This window comes from Schistocerca cancellata, chromosome 1 (genome assembly GCF_023864275.1).
Source record: "Schistocerca cancellata isolate TAMUIC-IGC-003103 chromosome 1, iqSchCanc2.1, whole genome shotgun sequence".
Taxonomy (NCBI): Eukaryota; Metazoa; Arthropoda; class Insecta; order Orthoptera; family Acrididae; genus Schistocerca; species Schistocerca cancellata.
Window position 1 is genome coordinate 683116678 of NC_064626.1, and position 20259 is coordinate 683136936.

Consider the following 20259-nt stretch of genomic DNA (forward strand, 5'->3'; position numbering starts at 1 on the left):
TACACAGAATGGCCAAGTCATCCATCTGCTTGCCAGTCCGTCAACACATCTAAGAAAGACAGATTTCTATCCTCCTCCATTCCCGTCACAAATCTTATGTTTGAGTGCACGATGTTCATATGGTCAATCATTGGAAATCTGATTACAGTAGCAATGGAAATTTGCCTCTGTGATTAAAACTTCAATAGAGACAACAGTTATGCACATGGCAATGTTTGGAACTGTGCACTTGACAAAGAAAGAGCACAGAAGAAATTTCTCATAATTTACTACCCGATGTGAGAGACGGCACTGCGAGTGACACTGGATAGAGTGCACAAACAGTCTATGAATACACAGGGTGCCAAACGAGAACACGCCATTTCTGTGATGTTGCCATGACGTAATCTAGCCAACCAGATGCTATCCTTTGGGCATAAAAGTGGGAACCTCGCCAGTCTCTCAACAGTCAGACATAGCCCCTGGTGTCGGTGATGAAGGTAGTCACTGAAAGCTTGGGACTTTAACTGAATCTGACGCACTGAGTTCACTGAAAACTTTCTATCCAAGAACTCTGACCAAAAGACTTCTTAGCCATACATCTTTCATGGATGGAATACACCTATTGAGTGATCTTTCAATCTCATCCTTGAGATCAGTCTCTCCCAACAAAAGTGGCTTTTCCACTTTAAACATCCCTGTACACATACTCCAAGAGATTTAATGAATGTGAAATACTTTGTAGGTCTTTCTGCATTTCACTACACTTTTCTAGCATTGCAAGTCCCCCACATACACCAGCACCATCTGCAAACAGTCTCATGGTACTTCTGACATTATCTGTTACATCACTTAAATATACTATGAACTGTAATGGTTCTGTAACAGCCCCTTGAGGTATCCTGTGAAGTTACTTTTACATCCGAATATTTCTCTTAATTAGGAATGAGATTCTGTGTACTATCTGCTATGGACCCTCCAATACGTTCAGAAAACTAGTCTGATATTCCATACACTTTTATTTTGTTCATTAAGAGACAGTGTGAAACTTATCAAATGCCTTCCAGAAGTCAAGGAACATGCTATTAACTTGTATGTCAGTATCTATTGCCTTCTGGGTCTCGTGGGGAAACAAAGCAAGCCAAGTTTCACATGATTGTTAGTTTGCAGAGTATTTGTTGAGACTTCAAGACAAAAAATGTCTTTCTATAATTCTGTGGATCTGTTCAACAACCTTTCTACAAAATGGGAATAGCCTGTGCATTTTTCCAATCACTTTGGATGCTTCGTTCTTTCAGCGACCTAAGATAAACTGTGAAGAGGAGAAAATGCTTTGGCATACTTTATGTAGAATCTTACAGATATTTCATCAGGTCCCTTTTCTTTCCTCTGTCGGGCAATTTTAAGTGATTTCCAATCCTATATTTACTTATTTAGTTGCCCGGCATTTTAGTGTTCATATGATGACTGAAAACAGGAACTTCAGTACATTCCTAAGGAAAACAATTTTGGGAAAACAAATTTAGTCTTTCTGTTTTTCCACTGTCATCCTCTGCTTTGATGCCACTACAGTCTAAGAGTGTCTGAACGAATTGCTTTGATCCATTTACTATTTTAAGGTAAGACCAAATATTTTTAGGACTTTCTGACAGATCAGTACACACAAGTTTACTTTCTAATTCACTGACTGCTTCATGCCTGGCTCTTCTTACACTACTTTCACCTTCCTTCAATTTTTCTTTGTCTGTCAGACTTTGCTCCATTTAAATCTGCTGTGACACTATCTCTGCTTTCTAACATGGCTGTCACACTATAACTTTTGAGTCTCCTATTTCTCAAAGATTCACTCAACACATGCCTGTTCAGGGTGTACAGTACAATACCTCAACTTTCTTCCCAACATCTTGTGCCCTACATATAAATCTCTGATGTTGACTCCTCAGGTAATCTGAAATCTGTTTCCTGTTATACCTATTAAGGAGAAACAGCTTCCTACCTTCCTTTTTAGTCTTGTCGACATCTGTAGTCAGTGATTTCCCAAATTATTGTTGTATTCACGTGTAAAGGACCCTACTCATTGTTTTATATATACTGTACTCTGCAACTCGCATGAAACTCAAGAACATTTTTCTGACTAAAAACTGACTGGTTATGCAACTGATTTCAGCTTATCCTACCAGAAAACAAAGTTCCTCAGAGTGATTTATTATTATATCCTCCTCCGTTGCCAGAATACCTTACAAAAATATCTGACAATGGTAGCCCCAGATAGGAATATCAACAATGCACGAAAAGACAGATTGATACTTACCATAAAGATGACATATTAAGTTGCAGACAGGCACAATTAGAAGACAATTACACATAAGCTTTCAGCCATAGCCTTCATCAGAAAAAGAGAAACACACCATTCATTTATACAAGCATGCACCTCACAGACATGAGCGCCAACTCCGGCAGCTCAGGCCAAAATACAACTATCATGTGGAATGAAAGCAGCAATTGGAGGGGGGGGTGGTAGGGGGGAGGGAAGGGGGTAGCAGTGTACGAGTGGGGGAAGTGAGGAGTGCTGTCAGGTAGAGTGTGCAGGGACTAGAATACCAACAGGCCCAGTATTGGAAAGGGGGGGGGGGGGCAGGGAAGTGTGGAAAACAGAGCAAGAAAGGAGAGGAGTGAAGAAAGATGGGTGGGTGAGTTGGCAGAGGGTGGCAAACAAATATGATAGGAGATGATAATGGAGAGGATGTGACAGGACAGAGGCAGTGGAAACTGTTGAGTGGAGAGTGTGGGGCCATTACGTTACTGTAGGTTGATGTCATGATAATTAGAGGAGCAGAGAATGTGTTGTAAGGATAACTCCCATCATTGCAGTTCAGAAATGCTGATGGTGGAGGGGAGGATCCAGATAGCTTTGAGAGTGAAGCACCCACTGAAATCAAACATGTTATGTTCAGCTCCATGTTGTGCCTCAAGTGGTCTACTTTGCTCTGGGCCACAGTTTGGTAGTGGCCATTCATCCTGGTGGACAGCTGGTTGGTTGTCACACCAATATAAAAAGCTGTTCAGTGATTGCAACAGAGCTGGTAAATGACATGGCTGCTTTTTTGCAGGTGGCCTGACCCCTGATGGGGTAGGATAAACTTGCGACAGGACTGGAATAAGAAGCAGCAAGGGGTTGGGAGTGGCACAGGGATGGACTAGGATGTTGAGGACAATGGATGAGCGACAGAACACCACTTTAGGAAGGGTGGGAAAGATCTTTGGTAGGATGCTGCTCATTTCAGGACATAATAATAGCTAATCAAAGTCCTGCCGAAGGATGTGATTGAGTTGTTGCAGTCCAGGACGGTACCGGGTGTGAAGAAAGCAATCCTTTGTGGCTGGTTCTTGAGGTGGTGAGAGGATTGGGCATGTGAAGAGTTGAGAAGGACCACGTAAGGAGGACAGGAGGGAAGGTGTTGAGGTTGTGAAGAAATGAAGATAGGGTGTCTTGGCCCCAAATCCAGATCGTGAAGATACCATCAATGAACCTGAATCAGGCTAGGGATTTGGGATTTTGGGAGGCTAGGAAGGTCTCCTCTAGATGGCCCATAAACAGACTGCCATAGAACGATGCCACATGGGTGCCTATGGCTGTGCCGCAGATTTGTCTGTACACCTTCCCTTCAAAGGAGTAGTAGTAGTGAGTTAGGACGAAGTTAGTAACGTGAATGAGGTAGTGAGTCTGAAGTCTGAAGGATTTGGTACAGGTAGTGTTCAACAGCAGTAAGCCATGGGCATGAGGGATGATGATGTAAACAGAGGTGGCATCAACAGTGATGAGTGGGGATCCAAAAGGTACAGGTGTGTGTGGTTGGTGGAGAGAGTGTGAAGGAAGTGGTTGGTGTCTTTGACATGGGAGGCTAGATTACAGGCAATTGTTTGGAGGTTTTGGTCAATGAGGGCCGAAATTCTTTCTGTGGGGCACAATAACCAGCAACAATTTTTGGCTTTGTGGATTTTGGGAAGCATGTAGAAGATAGGTGTGTAAGGTGTCATAGGGGTGAGAAGGGAAATGGAGACAAGTGAGAAGTTCTAGGAATGGCCTAAGGGTTTAAGCATGGATTGCAGATTGTGTTGGACTTTTGGGTGGGATCAATCTGACAGTGTTTATGGGAGTCAGATAATTGGTGGAGCCCTTCCAACGTGTAGTCACAATGATTTATAACAACAGTGGCAGAACATTTGTCTATAGATAGGATGATTATGGCACGATTAGTTTTCAGTTGCCTACGGCTACTCTTTCTTCTGCTGAAAGGTTGGTGTTCTGAGGAAGGAATAGAGGGATGGATGGTGAGGCTGTTGGAGGTAAGGAATTTGTGGAAGGTGATCAGTTGGTAGTCAAGTGGGAGGGGGGAGTTCAAGGTTGAATGGTTGTATAAACCGGAAGAGGCAGGGTTCAATGTTGGAATTAGGTTGGCTATGGTTGGAGGGATTGGCAGCAAATAAGTGTTTTCATTGCAGGGATCGCGAAGGAGAGCAGATTCCCAGCTGCCTGCCAGAATGAATGGCCACCACCAAACTGTGGCCAAGAGTAATGTAAATACCCTGTGGCACAACATGCAGATGAACATATCATGCTCGATTTCAATGGCTGCTTCACTTCCTTAGCTACCTGGATCCTCCCCTTCACCACAAGCTTTTCTGAACTGCGCAGATGGGAGTTATCCTTTCAACACGTTTTCCACTCCCATAATTATCCCAGCCTCAACCTGTGGTAACATACTGTCCCAACACCCTCCACCCCCTCTGTCCTATCACCACCTCTCCATTCTTATCTCCCATCCTCTTTGTTTGCCATCCTCTGCTAATGCACCTGTCATCTTTCATCTTTCCTTGCTCTTCTGCTTTATCATTCCATTTTCCCCACCTCCTGCCCCACAGCTTCCTGATGCTCCACCCATTGGCATTCTAGACCCTGCACACGCCATCAGACACCATTGTTCTCTTCCCCCACCTGTACACTGCTGCTTCCATCCCACATGATAGTTGCATTCTGGCCTGAGCTGTGGGCATTGGTGGTCTTGTGTGTGTGAGGCATGCTTGTGTGTTTCTCTTTTTCTGACAAAGGCTGTGGCCAAAAGCTTATGTGTAAGTGTCTTAATTGTGCCTTCCTGCAACTTAGTATGTCATCTTTATGGTAAATAGCAATCTATCTTTTACTGCACTGTTGTTACAAAAATTCCTACAATCTGTATTACAAATTATAAGTACCTTACAGAATTATACACTTTCTAATACATACTTCATATGCAACTATGGTGATCACATAATAAAAAAATAAAAAGCAAAAAATTCATCTAGTTAAGATTTTTGCACCCTCTTGGTATGCCAATTTAATGAAAACTATCAGCAATACTACTAGACTATATTACCACTACTTTTACAACAACATTATCACAGTACAAGTGTTAGAAACAGTAAACTCACCATTGATACAAGTCTAGCATTTTCTTCTATTTTTAGCTGAAATTCTTCATCAATAATGTGATTATCATGGTCCAACGGTTTCTCTGTTTCTGAACTTTTCAATTTGCCTCTCTTCACACGAGACTAAAAAACATAAAAAGTCTTTTAAAATTAAGGTCTTTAGGAAGGGAAGACAAAAACAAGCACACACAAAGTGGCATTCTATTATACAAGTACCTCAGAACTCAGTAAGGGGAGGGCAAGATATATTTGACACTAGTGCCACGTTTTGGTCTCACTACCTAAGAGTTCTTGTTTATTAATAAACATGTCAGAAATTTATAAAAATAATGGAAGTGATGCTGAAAACTTTAGAAGATAGTGTCAGGAAAACAGTGCAAGAAATCAATGGATGAATTGATCACATGTGAGATGATCATAGAAATGGATGACACGAAGAAATTTAACTATGTAAATACAGTATTGCAGAAAGCAGTATAGTAAACTGAACAGTGCACTATGAAGGATAAGACATGCAAGGCATGAGTGTTCACTCCAAGTTTTACATACTCACCATATCATTCTATGACAAATATTGTTAAAATTAGTAAATCAACAAATATTCACAAATGGATAAAAGTTAAAACATTAATTTAGGTTTGGTTTCAAAACATTATGCTAAGATACAAATACAGGAACAGAATAAATCAAAAACAACGGAACACTGATGTGAGGCTGACTAACAATTTTTTATTAAAAAAAATTCCAGAAGACATTTTTAACTCTTTTGAAGTGAATCTGAAGTTTCAGCAATATCACAGATCTCAAATGATGCTACTGGCATCAAAGATGTCACAGGTTTCCCCTCAAGATCCTCTCAATAAAACCGCAGCCCAGGGCAGCAGCCTGAAGCCATCTATCATGGCCAACACAGCTTCCTACTGTTACTGGACAGTGGCCAATAACCCCGTGTCAGCACAAAACACATGCTGTTCCTATTCCTCACGAAACTATGTCTGTCCAGGTACAACACGGAATATAACACTAACCTCACAGTTGTTAGATGCAATCTGAGTGCTGCTGCTGCATTTCTTCTTGCTATCAACTTGATAAAAAGTCTGCTCACATTAATTACTGCTCAAAAAATACGCAAACACTTGAAAAAAGTTAGTAAATCCCAACCAACATACTATATGGATGTCTCAGATAGGGTCACACACTGCATGTTGTACCTAATTATGGAAACCAGGCAGGGTTCATATGGTAGCCCCTATCTCTGTATCTGTTTATGAGGTTACCATAGACTTTAATTTTGATGGCTTCCTTGCTGCCCCAAAATCGACTGGCCCAATTTAGTAGTCCAATCCATTCAAAAGTGAACATTTTCCTTCTGTCCCAGCTGTATTCACTGACTGGCAATTTATCTTCTTGCATATACAGATACAATTCAAGGTGAGTGCAAGCTGTAGTGCACTGGGCAGAAACAGAGTTGCATTCTGTAGTGCTGAATGGAACACATCTAGAATGTTCACCTTGGACAGAAGGAATCTGGCTACCAGGCTTATCCTTGAATTCTGCTGCTTTGCTGTCTTAAAAATTACTTAGAAATCAAACCAAGGGTTCAGTTTAAATGGAGACCGCATCATTTACCTCTAAATTTTCCACTGCATAATTTCAAGCCTAGTAAATTGTAAATAGAAAAAGTAAATACCAATTTCGAGTTGGTTTTGCAGTAGCCAACAGACTAAGAGGAAATATCATGGACTTCAAAGCTGTCCACAAAAGAATATGCTGGATAAGAATGAAAGGAAAGTTTTACAACCTAACAATGGTCTCATATAATGCACCTACAAAAGGTAAAGATGATAATGAAAAAGACAGTTTCCACGAAGACCTAGAATCAATATATGAATCATATGATTTAGAAATTTTCCTAGGTAATGCCAATGCCAAAGCAGGAAAAACAGGTCTTTCTGAGACCCTACAATGGCCCCCATAGTCTACATGATTCCTCCAACACCAATGGAATGAGACTAGTCAATCTGGCAACTTCAAAAAACCTAAGGATCGTGTATACCTACTTTCCTCAAAAAAACATTTATAAGATAACCTGTAAAATACCTGTCCAAAAAACACAGAACCAAACAGACACATATTAGTGGGGGCTAGACACTAAAGTGTTATTGAAAATATAAAATCTCAAAGAGGTGCAGAAATAGGATCAGACCACTATATTGTGCTGACAGCTTTTTGTGAAAGGACAGAATGCATAAACTGCAGGAGAAGAGATGCAGATCAGAAAATAAACACAGATTTACTGAAACATGACCACATTAAGGACAGATAAGCAAGCCAAATTCTAATCAGGTTTCCTGACATGGAAGAAGAGGGAGATAATGTAGACAAGTTACAGTCGAAGCTCAAGATCAAAGACAAACAGGCAGCAGAAGAAGTGCTGAAACCATTGGAGAGAAGGAGTAGTAGTAGAGGATGGTTTAACGGTAAGTGTAGACATGCAGTAAAAAAGAGACTGCAGACAAACAAACAAGATGAAAGATTAAGGTCGGGATAATTGAAGGCAGCTAGGGAAGCAAGGAAAGTCCTCCAAACAGAGACGCAAGAGTATATAAACAACAAGATAACGCTGATAGGAAAGGAGCAAACAGTACACAATACAAGAGACTTTCCAAGGACAATCAGGTGCTTCAGGAAAAGATATAACATGAGGATTGACATGATCAAGGGCCAAGTAGGCCAACCGATAACAGATGAAATGAAAGCAATGGAGACTACAAAAACTATTTGGAAAATCTCCTGAGTGTGGATGACGCTGTCAACAGCACTGTGACAGCAGCATTACAGGAAGAAGAATTACATGGAGGAGAGAAACACCAATAGTGGAGAATGAAATGCCAAGCAGGGAAGCCGTAGGAGAATCCATAAAAATGCTCAAGAGAGGAAAGGCACCAGGAATAGATGGCATACCTGCAAAGATGCTGATAGAGGGAAGATATATCCTACAAGAGAGAGTATACCATCTAATGCGTTTAATTCAGAGAGGAGAGAGCATCCTAGCACAATGGAAGTAGTCTGTTATCTTCCCAATATTAGAGAGAGGAGACAACATGAGATGTAGGAACTATAGAGGAATTACCTTACTATTCACAACTTATAGGATCCTGAGTATATTGTTGCTGAGGCTGCTAACACCACACACTGAGGAAGTACTTGTATTCTAACAAGCAGAGTTTAGGAAGGGAAAATTAACAGTAGACAAACTACATATAATAAGGCTAAAGATGTAAAGATCTGGGAATTTTGCAGAGATTTTCACTGTCTTTTTGTGGGCTTCAAAGAAGCATGTGACAGTGTGAACAGGCAAACAATATGGAAAGCACTGGAAATGGTGCACATTCCTAGAAAACTAATAATAATAGCACAAGCATGTATACAAGGAACAACATGCATGGTGGAAGTGAATGAAAAAATGTCAAAAAAATGCAATGTGAAAAGAGTGCAACAGGGTGACTGCCTCTACTGCCTCCTGTTTATTTGGTTCTTGAAAGAGCACCAACAAAGGTGACGAGCCTGGAGACAGGAATACAACTGGATAGAAGAATCAATGCTCTTGCTTATTTGGATGATGTAGTTTTAATAGCACAAAACGAGCAAAATTTAGTTCATATGGCAAGAGCATTCATGGAAGAGTCAACAAGAGCAGGCCTGAACATGAATATGGATAAGAGCAAATACCTTGTGAACAGGGAGAACAATTAAAACCTTTAGATGTACACAGTAAAATCTCTGAACGTGCAAAAGATTTTAAATATCTTGGAGCTGTACTCAGTGAAAGAAATGAGATAGAACAGGAAATAATGGCAAGAACCCAGGCAGGTAACAGGTCAAGGTTTGCACTCGGAAAGCTGTTTAAGTCTTGGCTTCTATCGAACACACTAAGATTTGGATCTATATGATAGTAAAATATCCTGTCATCATATATGGAGCAGAGACCTGGACTATGACACAAAAGACAGATAAACTCCTGACATTTGAGTATGCTGTTCCGAGACAGGTTTTCAGACCAATGAAGGATGGATACGAGTGGAAAAAAAAAAGAAAAAAACCATGAATTGCAGGGATTGTGCAAGTCACAGGACATAGAAACTGTGATAAGAGAGAGGAGACTGAGGTGATATGGGCAAATAACTTGGCGAGAAGCGACTGCCACCAGGCAGGTGGTGGAAGAAGACACCAGACACAACAGACTGAGGGAACACGACAGCTGAGATGGTTGGTTGGGGTTTAAGGGACCAAACAGCAAGGTCATCAGTCCCTTGTTTCAAATGTGGTCCATTCCGATAGTGTGACATCTCAGACATATCAGAACAATAAAAGGGAAAAGGCTAAAAAATGTAAAAGGGCAGTCATGTTGTCAATGGTAAAAACAAAATGAGGTAATCCAGCAAGAGAGCGAACCCAACGCTATGCTGAAGCAGCAGAGGCAAGATCACCTGCGACTTAAAAGGTGCAACCGCTAGAATGTAGAAGTACGTATGGGAAAAAGAGACTAAAAAAAAAAAAAAAAAAAAAGAGAGAGAGAAGAAGAAGAGTAAAAGGGGAAGAAAAGAGGATATCAGTCAGGGAGGGGAGTCGGGAATCTCCAAACACAGCTTACAGTGGGAGATACCCCAACACTCACCACCCTGCCCCAACACCAGAGAGAGATTAAAGACCTTAAAACTGAGAATAAAAATCACTTTCCCAGAGGAAACCTAAAACCAGCGAGACCATCCAGGAATCGACAGCCAACATCAAAGGTAAAGTGCGGGGGAGTCTGTACCCAGCACGCAGAACCAAATGAAGGGGACATTCAACCAAAATGAGGGCAACTGACTGGAACGCTCCACAACCACAAAGCGGGAGTGGCTCATCACGCAAAAGAAAACCATGGGTCAGCCTGGTATGGCCAATGCGGAGACGACACAGTGTGGTTGAGTCCTTTCAGGAGAAGCAAAAGGAAGAACGCCACAGGCCTGGTGTAACCTTAATTGCACTTAGTTTATTAGACAGGGAAGTAGCCTCTCAAGAGTTGGCCCATGATTGTGCGAAGTGGGATTTGATGTGAAGCCGTAAATCCGCTGCAGGAGGGGTTACAGAAAGTGGGGGGTAAGTTACTGCTCCCCCAGCCAAACGATCAGCGAGCTCATTACCCAGGATACCCACATGGCCAGGGACCCAAAGGAAGTCAACGGAACAAGCAGCATTGTGAATATCAGCGAGATGGTCACGGATGGCAGAGACCAAGGGATGGCGCGAAAAACACCGGTCAATAGCAAGAAGGCCACTCATTGAGTCCGTACATAACAAAACGCGGTTGTGTTGGGACTGTTTAATAAAGGTAGGGGCCTGGGAAATTGCCATCAATTCCGCAGTAAACACCCCACATGTAGGTGGCGGCAGATGATTTTCCGTGCCAACAGAGGACGTGAAGGCATACCCCACATGATCAGCATATTTAGAGCCATCAGTGTAAGAAACAACAGCAGAGCCCAACCGATAAACCCGCCCAAGGGCGGGAATCAGGTGGGCGACGTCCATGGTCTTTGAACAGGATAGAATAGGAAGGATGAGTGGGAGAGGAACGGACAGCGAGTGCATAATACACCAGAAGCTGGGACTGACAAACAGAAAGAGGGGGGATCCCAGCTTCAACCAGGAGACTATCAACAGGGGTAGTAGGGAAGGCACCAGTGGCCAAACGGATACCCCAATGGTGGACTGGATCCAGTATGTGCAGTGTGGAAGGAGCAGCCAAACCATGAACTTGACAACCATAGTCGAAGCGAGACAGAACTCGAGCACAATAAAGACGGAGGAGGAGGGAACGGTCCGCACCCCAAGAGGAGTGGGCAAGGAAGCAAAGGACATTGAGTTTACGGAAACATCCTACCTTCAGAAGTCTGATATGGGGCAGCCAAGTGAGCTTATTGTCAAAAAGAAGACCCAGGAAATGAAACTGTGGGACCACAGGCATCGAGATGGAGCTCTGGATCAGGGTGGATCGTAGTACGGCGACAGAAGTGGACCACCCGCGATTTTAAAGGAGAGAATTGAAACCCGAGTGAGAGGGTCCATGCACAGGCACGCCGTATAGCACCCTGGAGCTGCCGATCTGCAGAGGCCTTCGAAGAGGAACTAACCCAAGTGCAGAAATCATCCACATACAGAGCAGGGGTGACCAAAGGACCGACGGAGGCCACAACTCCATCTATAGCAATGAGGAAAAGGAGTACACTCAAGACAGAACCCTGTGGGATGTCCGTCTCCTGGGTCCGTGGAGTACTAAAAACAGTACCAACCCGAACCCTGAATGACCGATGGAACAGGAACTGGCGGATAAAAATCGGGAGTGAGCCCCGAAGACCCCACTGATGAAGTGTAAGTAAGATGTGATGGCGCCAGGCCGTGTCATTGGCCTTGCGTAGGTCAAAAATATTTCAACAAAATGGCGGCGCTAGGAAAAAGCCTGCCGAACTGCAGATTCCAAGCGAAGTAAATGATCGATTGGAGACCGTCCCTCTCGGAAGCCACACTGGTAAGGGGACAATAGATCCTGAGATTCAAGGACCCAATTGAGCCGACAGGCTACCATCCGTTCAAGTAACTTACAAACAATATTGGTCAGACTAATTGGCCGATAGCTGTCAACAAATAGGGGGTTCTTGCCAGGCTTAAGGACAGGAACCACGATGCCATCCCTCCACTGAGAAGGGAAGTCACCCTGGGGCCAAATACGGTTAAAAACCCAGAGAAGATGTTGCCGTTGTGGAGTGCTGAGATGTGGAAGCAGTTGGTTATGAATGGAGTCTAGGCCAAGGGCCGTATCATGAGAAGAAGAAAGTGCGGAAAGAAATTCCCATTCAGTAAAATGTTCATTGTAAGATACTGACTAACAAGGGGTAAAACATAAGGTGGAAGCTTTGGCCCGCTGTTTCCGGTGAAGGTAAGCAGCCGGATAGGAAGCTGATGCTGATGCCATTGCAAAATGGGTTGCAAGATGTTCCGCGAGAATCAATGGGCCCATACAAAGGCCATCTGGGAGGTGAAGGCCTGGGAGGGTGGACTGCCGATGGCAACCTTGGACAGAGCGAAATGTAGCCCACACCCGTGACATAGGGACAGTAGAACCGAGGGAAGAAACAAATCGTTCCCAACATATCTGCTTGCTCTGTTTGATTAAATAATGGGCCTTAGTGCAAGGGCACTTAAAGGTAATAAGGCTGGCAACGGATGGGTGCCTCTTAAAGTGTTGCAAAGTTCGACGGCGATCACGGATGGCAATGGCAATGGCCGTACTCCACCATGGGACTTGCCAGCCACGAAATGGTCCAGATGAGCGCGGTACAGCAAGGCTAGCAGCGCGAACAATCGCGTCAGACAAGTCACGTAGGGCGTCATCAATACAACCCAACAAAGAGGGAGAAAACACGACCTGTGCAGTGTATAAAGGCCAATCGGAGCATTGGAAAGACCAAACAGGTAACCAGTCCATCGGGGAGCAGGAAGGGGGAGAGAGGGGGGGGGGGGGGGGGGGAGAGAGAGAGAGAGAGAGAGAGAGAGAGAGAGAGAGAGAGAATTAACGGGAAATGGTCACTATCATAAAGGTCGTCATGTGGCGACCAGTGTAATGAAGGGAGGAGGGAGGGAGAAGAAAGAGAAAGATCAATGGCAGAAAAGGCACCATGACCGCTTCTGAAATGAGTAGGGGAGCCATCATTAAGAAGGCACAAGTCGTGGTCTGTAATAAACTGATCTAAGAGAAGACCTCGTCTAGATGGAAATGCAGTGTCCCATAAGGGATGATGAGCATGAGAAGGAGGAAGGGAGGAGGAAGTTGGTGAAGGAGGGCAGTTAAGGCAGCAGGTGTAAGAGTCCTGTCAGGAGGGAGAAAGATTGCAAACCGTGACCTCAGAGTCCAGGTGGACCCTAACAGCAACCGCTTCCAATGTAGTCTGAAGGGGAATCCACGTGCTAGCAATGTCTGAACGGACCAACGTACAAACGCCACCAGAAACTCGCAGGGGTCCGACCCTTTTCGACAGAAAACACGGAACCCACAGAGGGTCGGCGAGTGATCATCAGTAAAATGAGATTCCTGTAGAACCACCACAAGTTGAGGAGTAAGATGAAATAAGGGATTTCAGTTCCGGAAGGTGATGGTAGTATCCATTACAATTCCATTGGATAACCACAGAACAATGATTTAAATGGGGGTTGAACAGGCTAAAGCCAGTCATACCACCAGCTAAAAACCCATCACCGACAAGGAGGGGGCGACATCCATGAACAACAGGTCAGAATGTGGTGGTGAAGCCGGGGACGGGACCTCTAGTGACACCAGAGGCTCTTTGTCCCGGGACTTATGTTTCTTCTTCTTTTCTGTGTGGCATAAAGGAGCCAGCTGCAGCAAGATTGGGAACAGAAACAGATCGGGTGACCTGGGGGCCGACAGACCGCGTTTCTCGCGGTCTTCGTGTGGCAGCAGACCTTTGGCCTGGAAGGCGCCGGGAAGGGGCACCCCAGGAGGGGCGCCCTTGACCGGCAGACGCCAAAGGATTGGGACACTTCTCCAGCTGAGGAGGGGGAGCAGTGCCCAGAGGAGTAGGTGTGGGAGCCGCAGGGGAGGGGGGGAGGAGAGGGGTCTGGGATTGGGGTAAGGAAGGGGGTGAGGATGTAACTAAAGCACAACTAGACATCATGGACACAGGGTGAAGACGTGTATACTTCTTACGAGCCTCTGTGTAGGTTAAACGTTCAAGGGACGTATACTCCTGTATTTTATTTTCCTTCTTATATACTGGGCAATCTGGTGAACGTGGAGAATGATTGCCATGACAATTAACACACACAGGAGGGGGAACACAGGGAGTCCCCTCATGGAGTGGACGTTCACAGTCACCACAGAGAGGGGCCTCCGAACAGCGGGAAGACGTGTCCAAAACGCAAGCACTTAAAACACCTCATAGGAGGTGGGATGTACGGCTTCACATCACATCGATAAACCATAATCTTTACTTTCTCAGGGACGGTATCCCTTTCAAAGGCCAGGATAAAGGCACCAGTATCAATGCGATTGTCCTTAGGACCCTTCTGAACACACCGAACAAAGTGAACACCCCGCCGTCCGAGATTGTCCTGAAGTTCCTCATCATCAGTTGAAGGATGAGGTCCCTGTGAAAAATCACACCTTGAACCATATTGAGAGACTGGTGGGGGGGTAATGGACACAGGAATTGTGCCAAGATGGGTACAGGCACGATCGGCTGCAGACTGGGCAGCTGAAGCAGTTTTCATCAGCAACAAACCCAACCGCATCTTGCTCAGGGAGTCCACTTCGCCAAACTCGTCTTCAATGTGTACCACAAAGAATAAAGGTTTGGTATTGGTGAAAGTATCCCCATCAGTCCTGGTGCAAACCAGATAGCGGGGGAAAGGTTTCGCCCCTAGTCTACAGGCCTGACCCTCTTCCCAGGGGGTAGCCATGGAAGGGAAGGCCGAAGGGGCAAGAGAAGCAGCACGAGAAGAACCAGTTACAGGCAGAGAGACGGCCGCAGAAGAACGGCCAGAGTTCTGGACCCATATGCTTTTCATTTGCATAGCGTCCGCCCTGATACCACCCACTCCGATCAGGGGCTCTCCTCACGGGTGCCACCCAGCCATAGCAAGGGCCGTCTGGCACAGCGGCCATTGTTTGCCGGGAGTTCCGATGCTCCAGAACAACAAGCAACTACTCCAAGGCTTGCATGAGGAGGTCACAGCTCAGGTATCAGGTATCCCTGTGTGTTCAGGGGGCTCAACCAAAAGGGTACATAGCGACCCCACCAGACGGGCTGGCTACCGTGTTGTTTATGCACCCTGGCATCAGACAACAACGTGAAAGAAAAGGTGGAATATACTAGGAGGGCACACGTCGGAGACACTAGGTAAGGTGCTCTTCCCCAAATGGCTCACACTACGGAAGAGAAATTTAGTAATGGAGGTCAAACCCCAGAGGGGGACCAGGGAGTGCCAAAAGGAGGAGGTGATTATGCAACAAAGCTAAATTGCAAAACCAACAGAACCAGGAGGATAGCAGGGGCCAACATAAGCAAGGACACCAAGAGAGGGAGAGTAGAGGGAGAGGAGAGGGCGAGGGGGAAGGAGAAAGGAGGGGAAGGGGAAGGAAATGCAGCCCTGGAAAGAAGGAAGGCTGCAATAGCTTGGGGCCCCGTGCTCGCCACATACGTATCCACAAAAGAGTTGTGGACCCCCTGGGGAGAGCTGAGATGGACTGATGAGATCAGAGAGGATATGTGTAAGATGGGATTAGCTAAGGAAGACTACAGCGATCAAGGAAGATGGAGGAGGGTGATTCGTGAGGCCAACCTAGTACGTAGGGAATAATAATTTATTCTTTAACTGAGCTTATGTAATATTATATAATATTACAGTCAGTAATTAGTGTGGGCAGGGATATGAAATATCACTTCCACGTCTCAAGTGTCACTTTCTTTCCATCCCCACTCACAATTCCCAGGATGAAATATCATTAGGAGGGTCACCAATCAACTTGGAAATAACAAAAACTTGATTCAATACTAATATTACTGTTTCCCCCCCCCCCCCCAGCTCCACTCATTGGGGTACTAGGGCTGTCTTAACTCTCTCACCCTCCCAAGATCTTTTTTTCATAGATAGTGATCCATGTGTTTCTAGATTTTGTTGACTTTTTTCCCTGTTGTGATTTTAGGTTACCATTTTCCAAAGGACTTCTTATTCTCACTCTATTTGTTTTCTTAAACTAACCCTCCCCCCCCCCTCCCCCCCCCAAACATCTCTAGAAGTGCTAGTGGTGTCTTACACTAAAAATATATTTTTTAGGTGCTAAGTTAGATGAACTAAGTTATATCGATAATCCTCCAGGTGTTCCAGAATTGTGCTTACATGTTACCACTTTCCCAACCCCAACATCACAAATAGGTATGCTAGCAGTGTCTTAACCCTTTTGTCTTTTGGTAAACATAATAAACAAAGCAAGGTGGTGCAGTGGTTAGCACACTGGACTCTCATCCATGGGGACAACAGTTCAAACCTGCATCTGGTCATCCTGATTAGGTTTTCTGTGATTTCCCTAAATCGCTTCAGGAAAATGCCGGGACCAACACAGTGACTCCACCCCTTCACTACTGACTTTTCCTTGCTACAGAGCTTGTAGTTTCTTAGCACAGGTGACTCACAAGGAACCACTCGAGTGTGAAGTCTCAAAAGGCGAATGATATTAACAGAATTTGATGCCCCACATATTGTCTACTATGCTACCACAATAATGGTAATGACACGTAACTCACAACAGCGTTACAGTGCTAGCAGTATTGATAAAAAGCAACACAGTGACAATGATGAACAAAGAAAGCATTGCATTATATCAACAACAATAAATACCGTCAAACGGGGTGATTTTGGATGGTTTTGTAGTTATTTTGATTGTAACTTTTGTATAAATTATTAGATTAAATTGATTGTTATGGAAGTGGTAGAGTATATGTGCAACGAATAAAATATCTCACAACTAGAAAGTGTATGTGTAGGTATATTTATCTGAGGCAGTTAAATTAAGTGTCCAAAGTCACCCCATGGATTGGGTGATTTCAGACACATGTGCTTTTTAAATCTCTGTCCGAAGTTACAGTATATAGAGGGCGAATTCGGACAGTTGCTGCCTTTTTTTCAAATTCTACATGCTTTTTATTTGGTTTTGGTGACACTTTAAGGGAGCCCTTTGTTACAAATAAGTGATATGGAATGATATAATGAATTTTATATATTACAGATAAGTTTTTATTTTACAAGAATTTAAATAAACAGTCTCTTTGTTCACTTCTGCATGAGCTCATTTAATATTTTCGCTTAAGCGAATGGAAAGATCTTCTGACTGTCATTTGAGGAATAAATGCACCCATTCTTCTCCTGGCAAGATATTACGAAATTTCTTCGCTTTTTGGCTAGATTTATCACGGTAGCCTTTAACTAAATATCTAATATCCAATTTAGTGAAGGGAAATCCCCAATGTGCAGCCCTCAAGATACCCTGCTTCAACATTTCTTCTTCTTCTTCTTCTTCTTCTTCTTCTTCTTCATTTAGCACTGGCTGTCCTCCCATTTTTTTCGGATGTGCTTCCTGCACTTTATTTTGAAGGGTCGATTTAGGTATACCATACAAATCACATGCTTTTCTGTACGATAATTTACCACTCTGAATATCACGAACAGCTTTATCTAAAAGTTCCAAGTCATAATTACACCGTGTTGTAGCACCTCTCCTGCTCTTATATGTTCTTGGTATTGTCTGAAATCACCCCACACAGTACACAGTTTTACAAAAACCATCGTTATTTTATAACCTTGCACGAGAAACTCGACAAACTTGTACAGAAATTGTCTCAATGCAGTTAGCTACTGAGCGTGTCAACAATTACGGTTACAATAACTTCCCGCTCGGTGCAACAATAGAAAGTTTCCACTTTACGATAATGCATGTATTTTTAACACTGAGACTGTTCATCACTTATTCACCTAGGGAAACAATTGACGCAAAGTAAAAGTTGTGGAAAGCGATAAATGCAATCCTGCACTTAAAATAACTGGTGCACGGACGTTAAAATAAGTAACTCTTTGTTTCTATGCAGTAGCAAAGAGCAAATAAGCCATACTGTCCGAATTCACCCCGGTGTACAAAATCACACTGTTTGACGGTCCCTAAGTTGACAATTCTTCAGAAAGCAACTCAAGAAATTTCATAGTGTGAGAAAGAAATGGCAGATCAAATATTACCATCTCTGCAAAACGAGTTGGTGCAACATGTGGTGTTGTACACGTTCGACTGTGTGGACAATGTACATGAAGATTACAATAATGATGATATGTGTTTAACGAGATGCACTTGTTACAAAAACTGGTGCTTGCACGTTTCAAGGATGCTCAATACAATTTACAGGATGTGCACGATAGTGACCTACAACATTACACACATCCAATTGTGCGCAACATAGATTACAGTGATTTCAAGGGCAGCATTGAACTGTTGCATAACTTCCAACAGTGCTGCAGAACTGGAAGACTTAAGATAACAAAATTTCCAACCATGTGTCAACTTGATGATGCACTGAAAATTACTGAATCAGCCAGAAAATTTGTAGACGAGATAAACAAACTCATCCCATCGTTCAGTACAGAATTTGCTTTCCACTCCGACCAATTGGGATTTTAAGAGTAAATTCATACGAAAGGAACCCTGGAAACTAGAGGTATCAAGAGACCTGTATTAAGATCAACCACATCAATACCTTAACACATTCATATACAATTATGCAGACTATTAATCCAAATGGTAAACTGGCTGTAAAGTTATTTATTGTGCTGTGTGTATGGAACGGGGGCAGCTGCCAAAGTGGAGGTATTGCTGGTGTTTGGTAAGTCTGATATGACAGAGGTACTGATGTAGTCATCTTTGAGGTGGCAGTCAGCATGAGAAAGGTGGCTTGCTGGGTCGAGTAGATCCAGGTGAATCTAAATGGATAAAATGATGATGATGAGGTTCTGGACGAATGTGAATAGCATGTCCTGACCCTCGATCCAGATAACGAAAATGTTATCAGTGAATCTGAAGCAGGTGAGGGGTTTGGGATAGGCTGGTGCCATGCAAGTGCCTATCACTCGAACCCCAGATTTGTTTCTAGGTAATGCCTAGAAGTAAGTGTGGTTGGTTGGTTGGTTGGTTGGTTGGTTTAAAGGCGGGAGACGGGAACAAACTACAAGGTCATCGGTCCCTTGTTCCTGATAAAGCAATGCCACAAGTGTGAGAATAAAATGGACGAAACATATAACACAAAACAGAAGAAAGGAAAAGCCACAAAGGAAGGCAACGAACACTAAAAGGAACAAAAGAGGATAAGAAAACAACAGAGAGATGCTAGAAACAGAAGGTAAAACATGAAAGCAGATTACAGTGGCTGGCCAACCACGAAAATGGAGGTCAAACCCTACAGGGGACCATCATGTAAAGGCCGAAACTTGTTAAACTCCTTTTAGAGGCCTAGTACGACAGGCAGGAATACCTCAGGCCTTTTCTAACTCCCGGACCCACATGGGGAACTAAGTGTGGGTGATGATATAGTTGGTGACTAGGAAGGAGGTTGCTGATCTGGAATCCATCAGGCATTGGGTAATGTAGTGTTCAATGGTGGTGAGGCCATGGGCATTAGGGATGTGGGATGTTAATGTAAAGGGAGGTAGCATCATTAGTGACAAGCAGGACACTATGTGGTAAAGGAACAGGAACTGTGGAGAGTTGGTGGAGGAAATGCTTAGTATCTTTTATATCGGAGGTAAGTTGCAGGTAACAGGCTGAAGGTATTGGTCTACAAGAACAGAGATTCTCTCAATGGATGCACAGTAACCGCCAAAATAGGACATATAGAATTGTTGTGTTTATGGACTTTAGGAAGCATGTAGAGTGTAGGAACATGGGGAGCTTTAGTGGTGAGGAGAGGGGTGGGCTCTGGGGAAAGGTTCTGGGTGGATCTAAGGGTTTGAGGAGAGACTGGAGATCCTACTAGATTTCTGGAATGGGGTCACTGGCAGGGTGTGTAGGCAGATGAATCTGACAGCTGGCCAGCGTCCTTCTGGCAAGTAGTCCTTGCAATTCAAAACAGTGGTGGAGTCTTTGTCAGCAGGTAGGATTATAAGGTTGGGATCAGTTTTTAGGTGGTGGTTTGCGGTTCTTTCTGTAGGTGT

At 43.8% G+C, this 20259-nt stretch overlaps 1 protein-coding gene across 1 annotated transcript in view; it reads right to left on the reverse strand.

The window, feature by feature from the left end:
- The window catches only part of LOC126184219 (protein phosphatase 1 regulatory subunit 21), a 195560-nt gene that overhangs the window by 158524 nt on the left and 16777 nt on the right, over positions 1-20259 (reverse strand). Inside the window, exon 3 of the mRNA XM_049926590.1 lies at positions 5449-5571. Within this exon, the coding sequence (XP_049782547.1) occupies positions 5449-5571 (123 nt within the window). The remainder of the gene's footprint in view (positions 1-5448; positions 5572-20259) is intronic.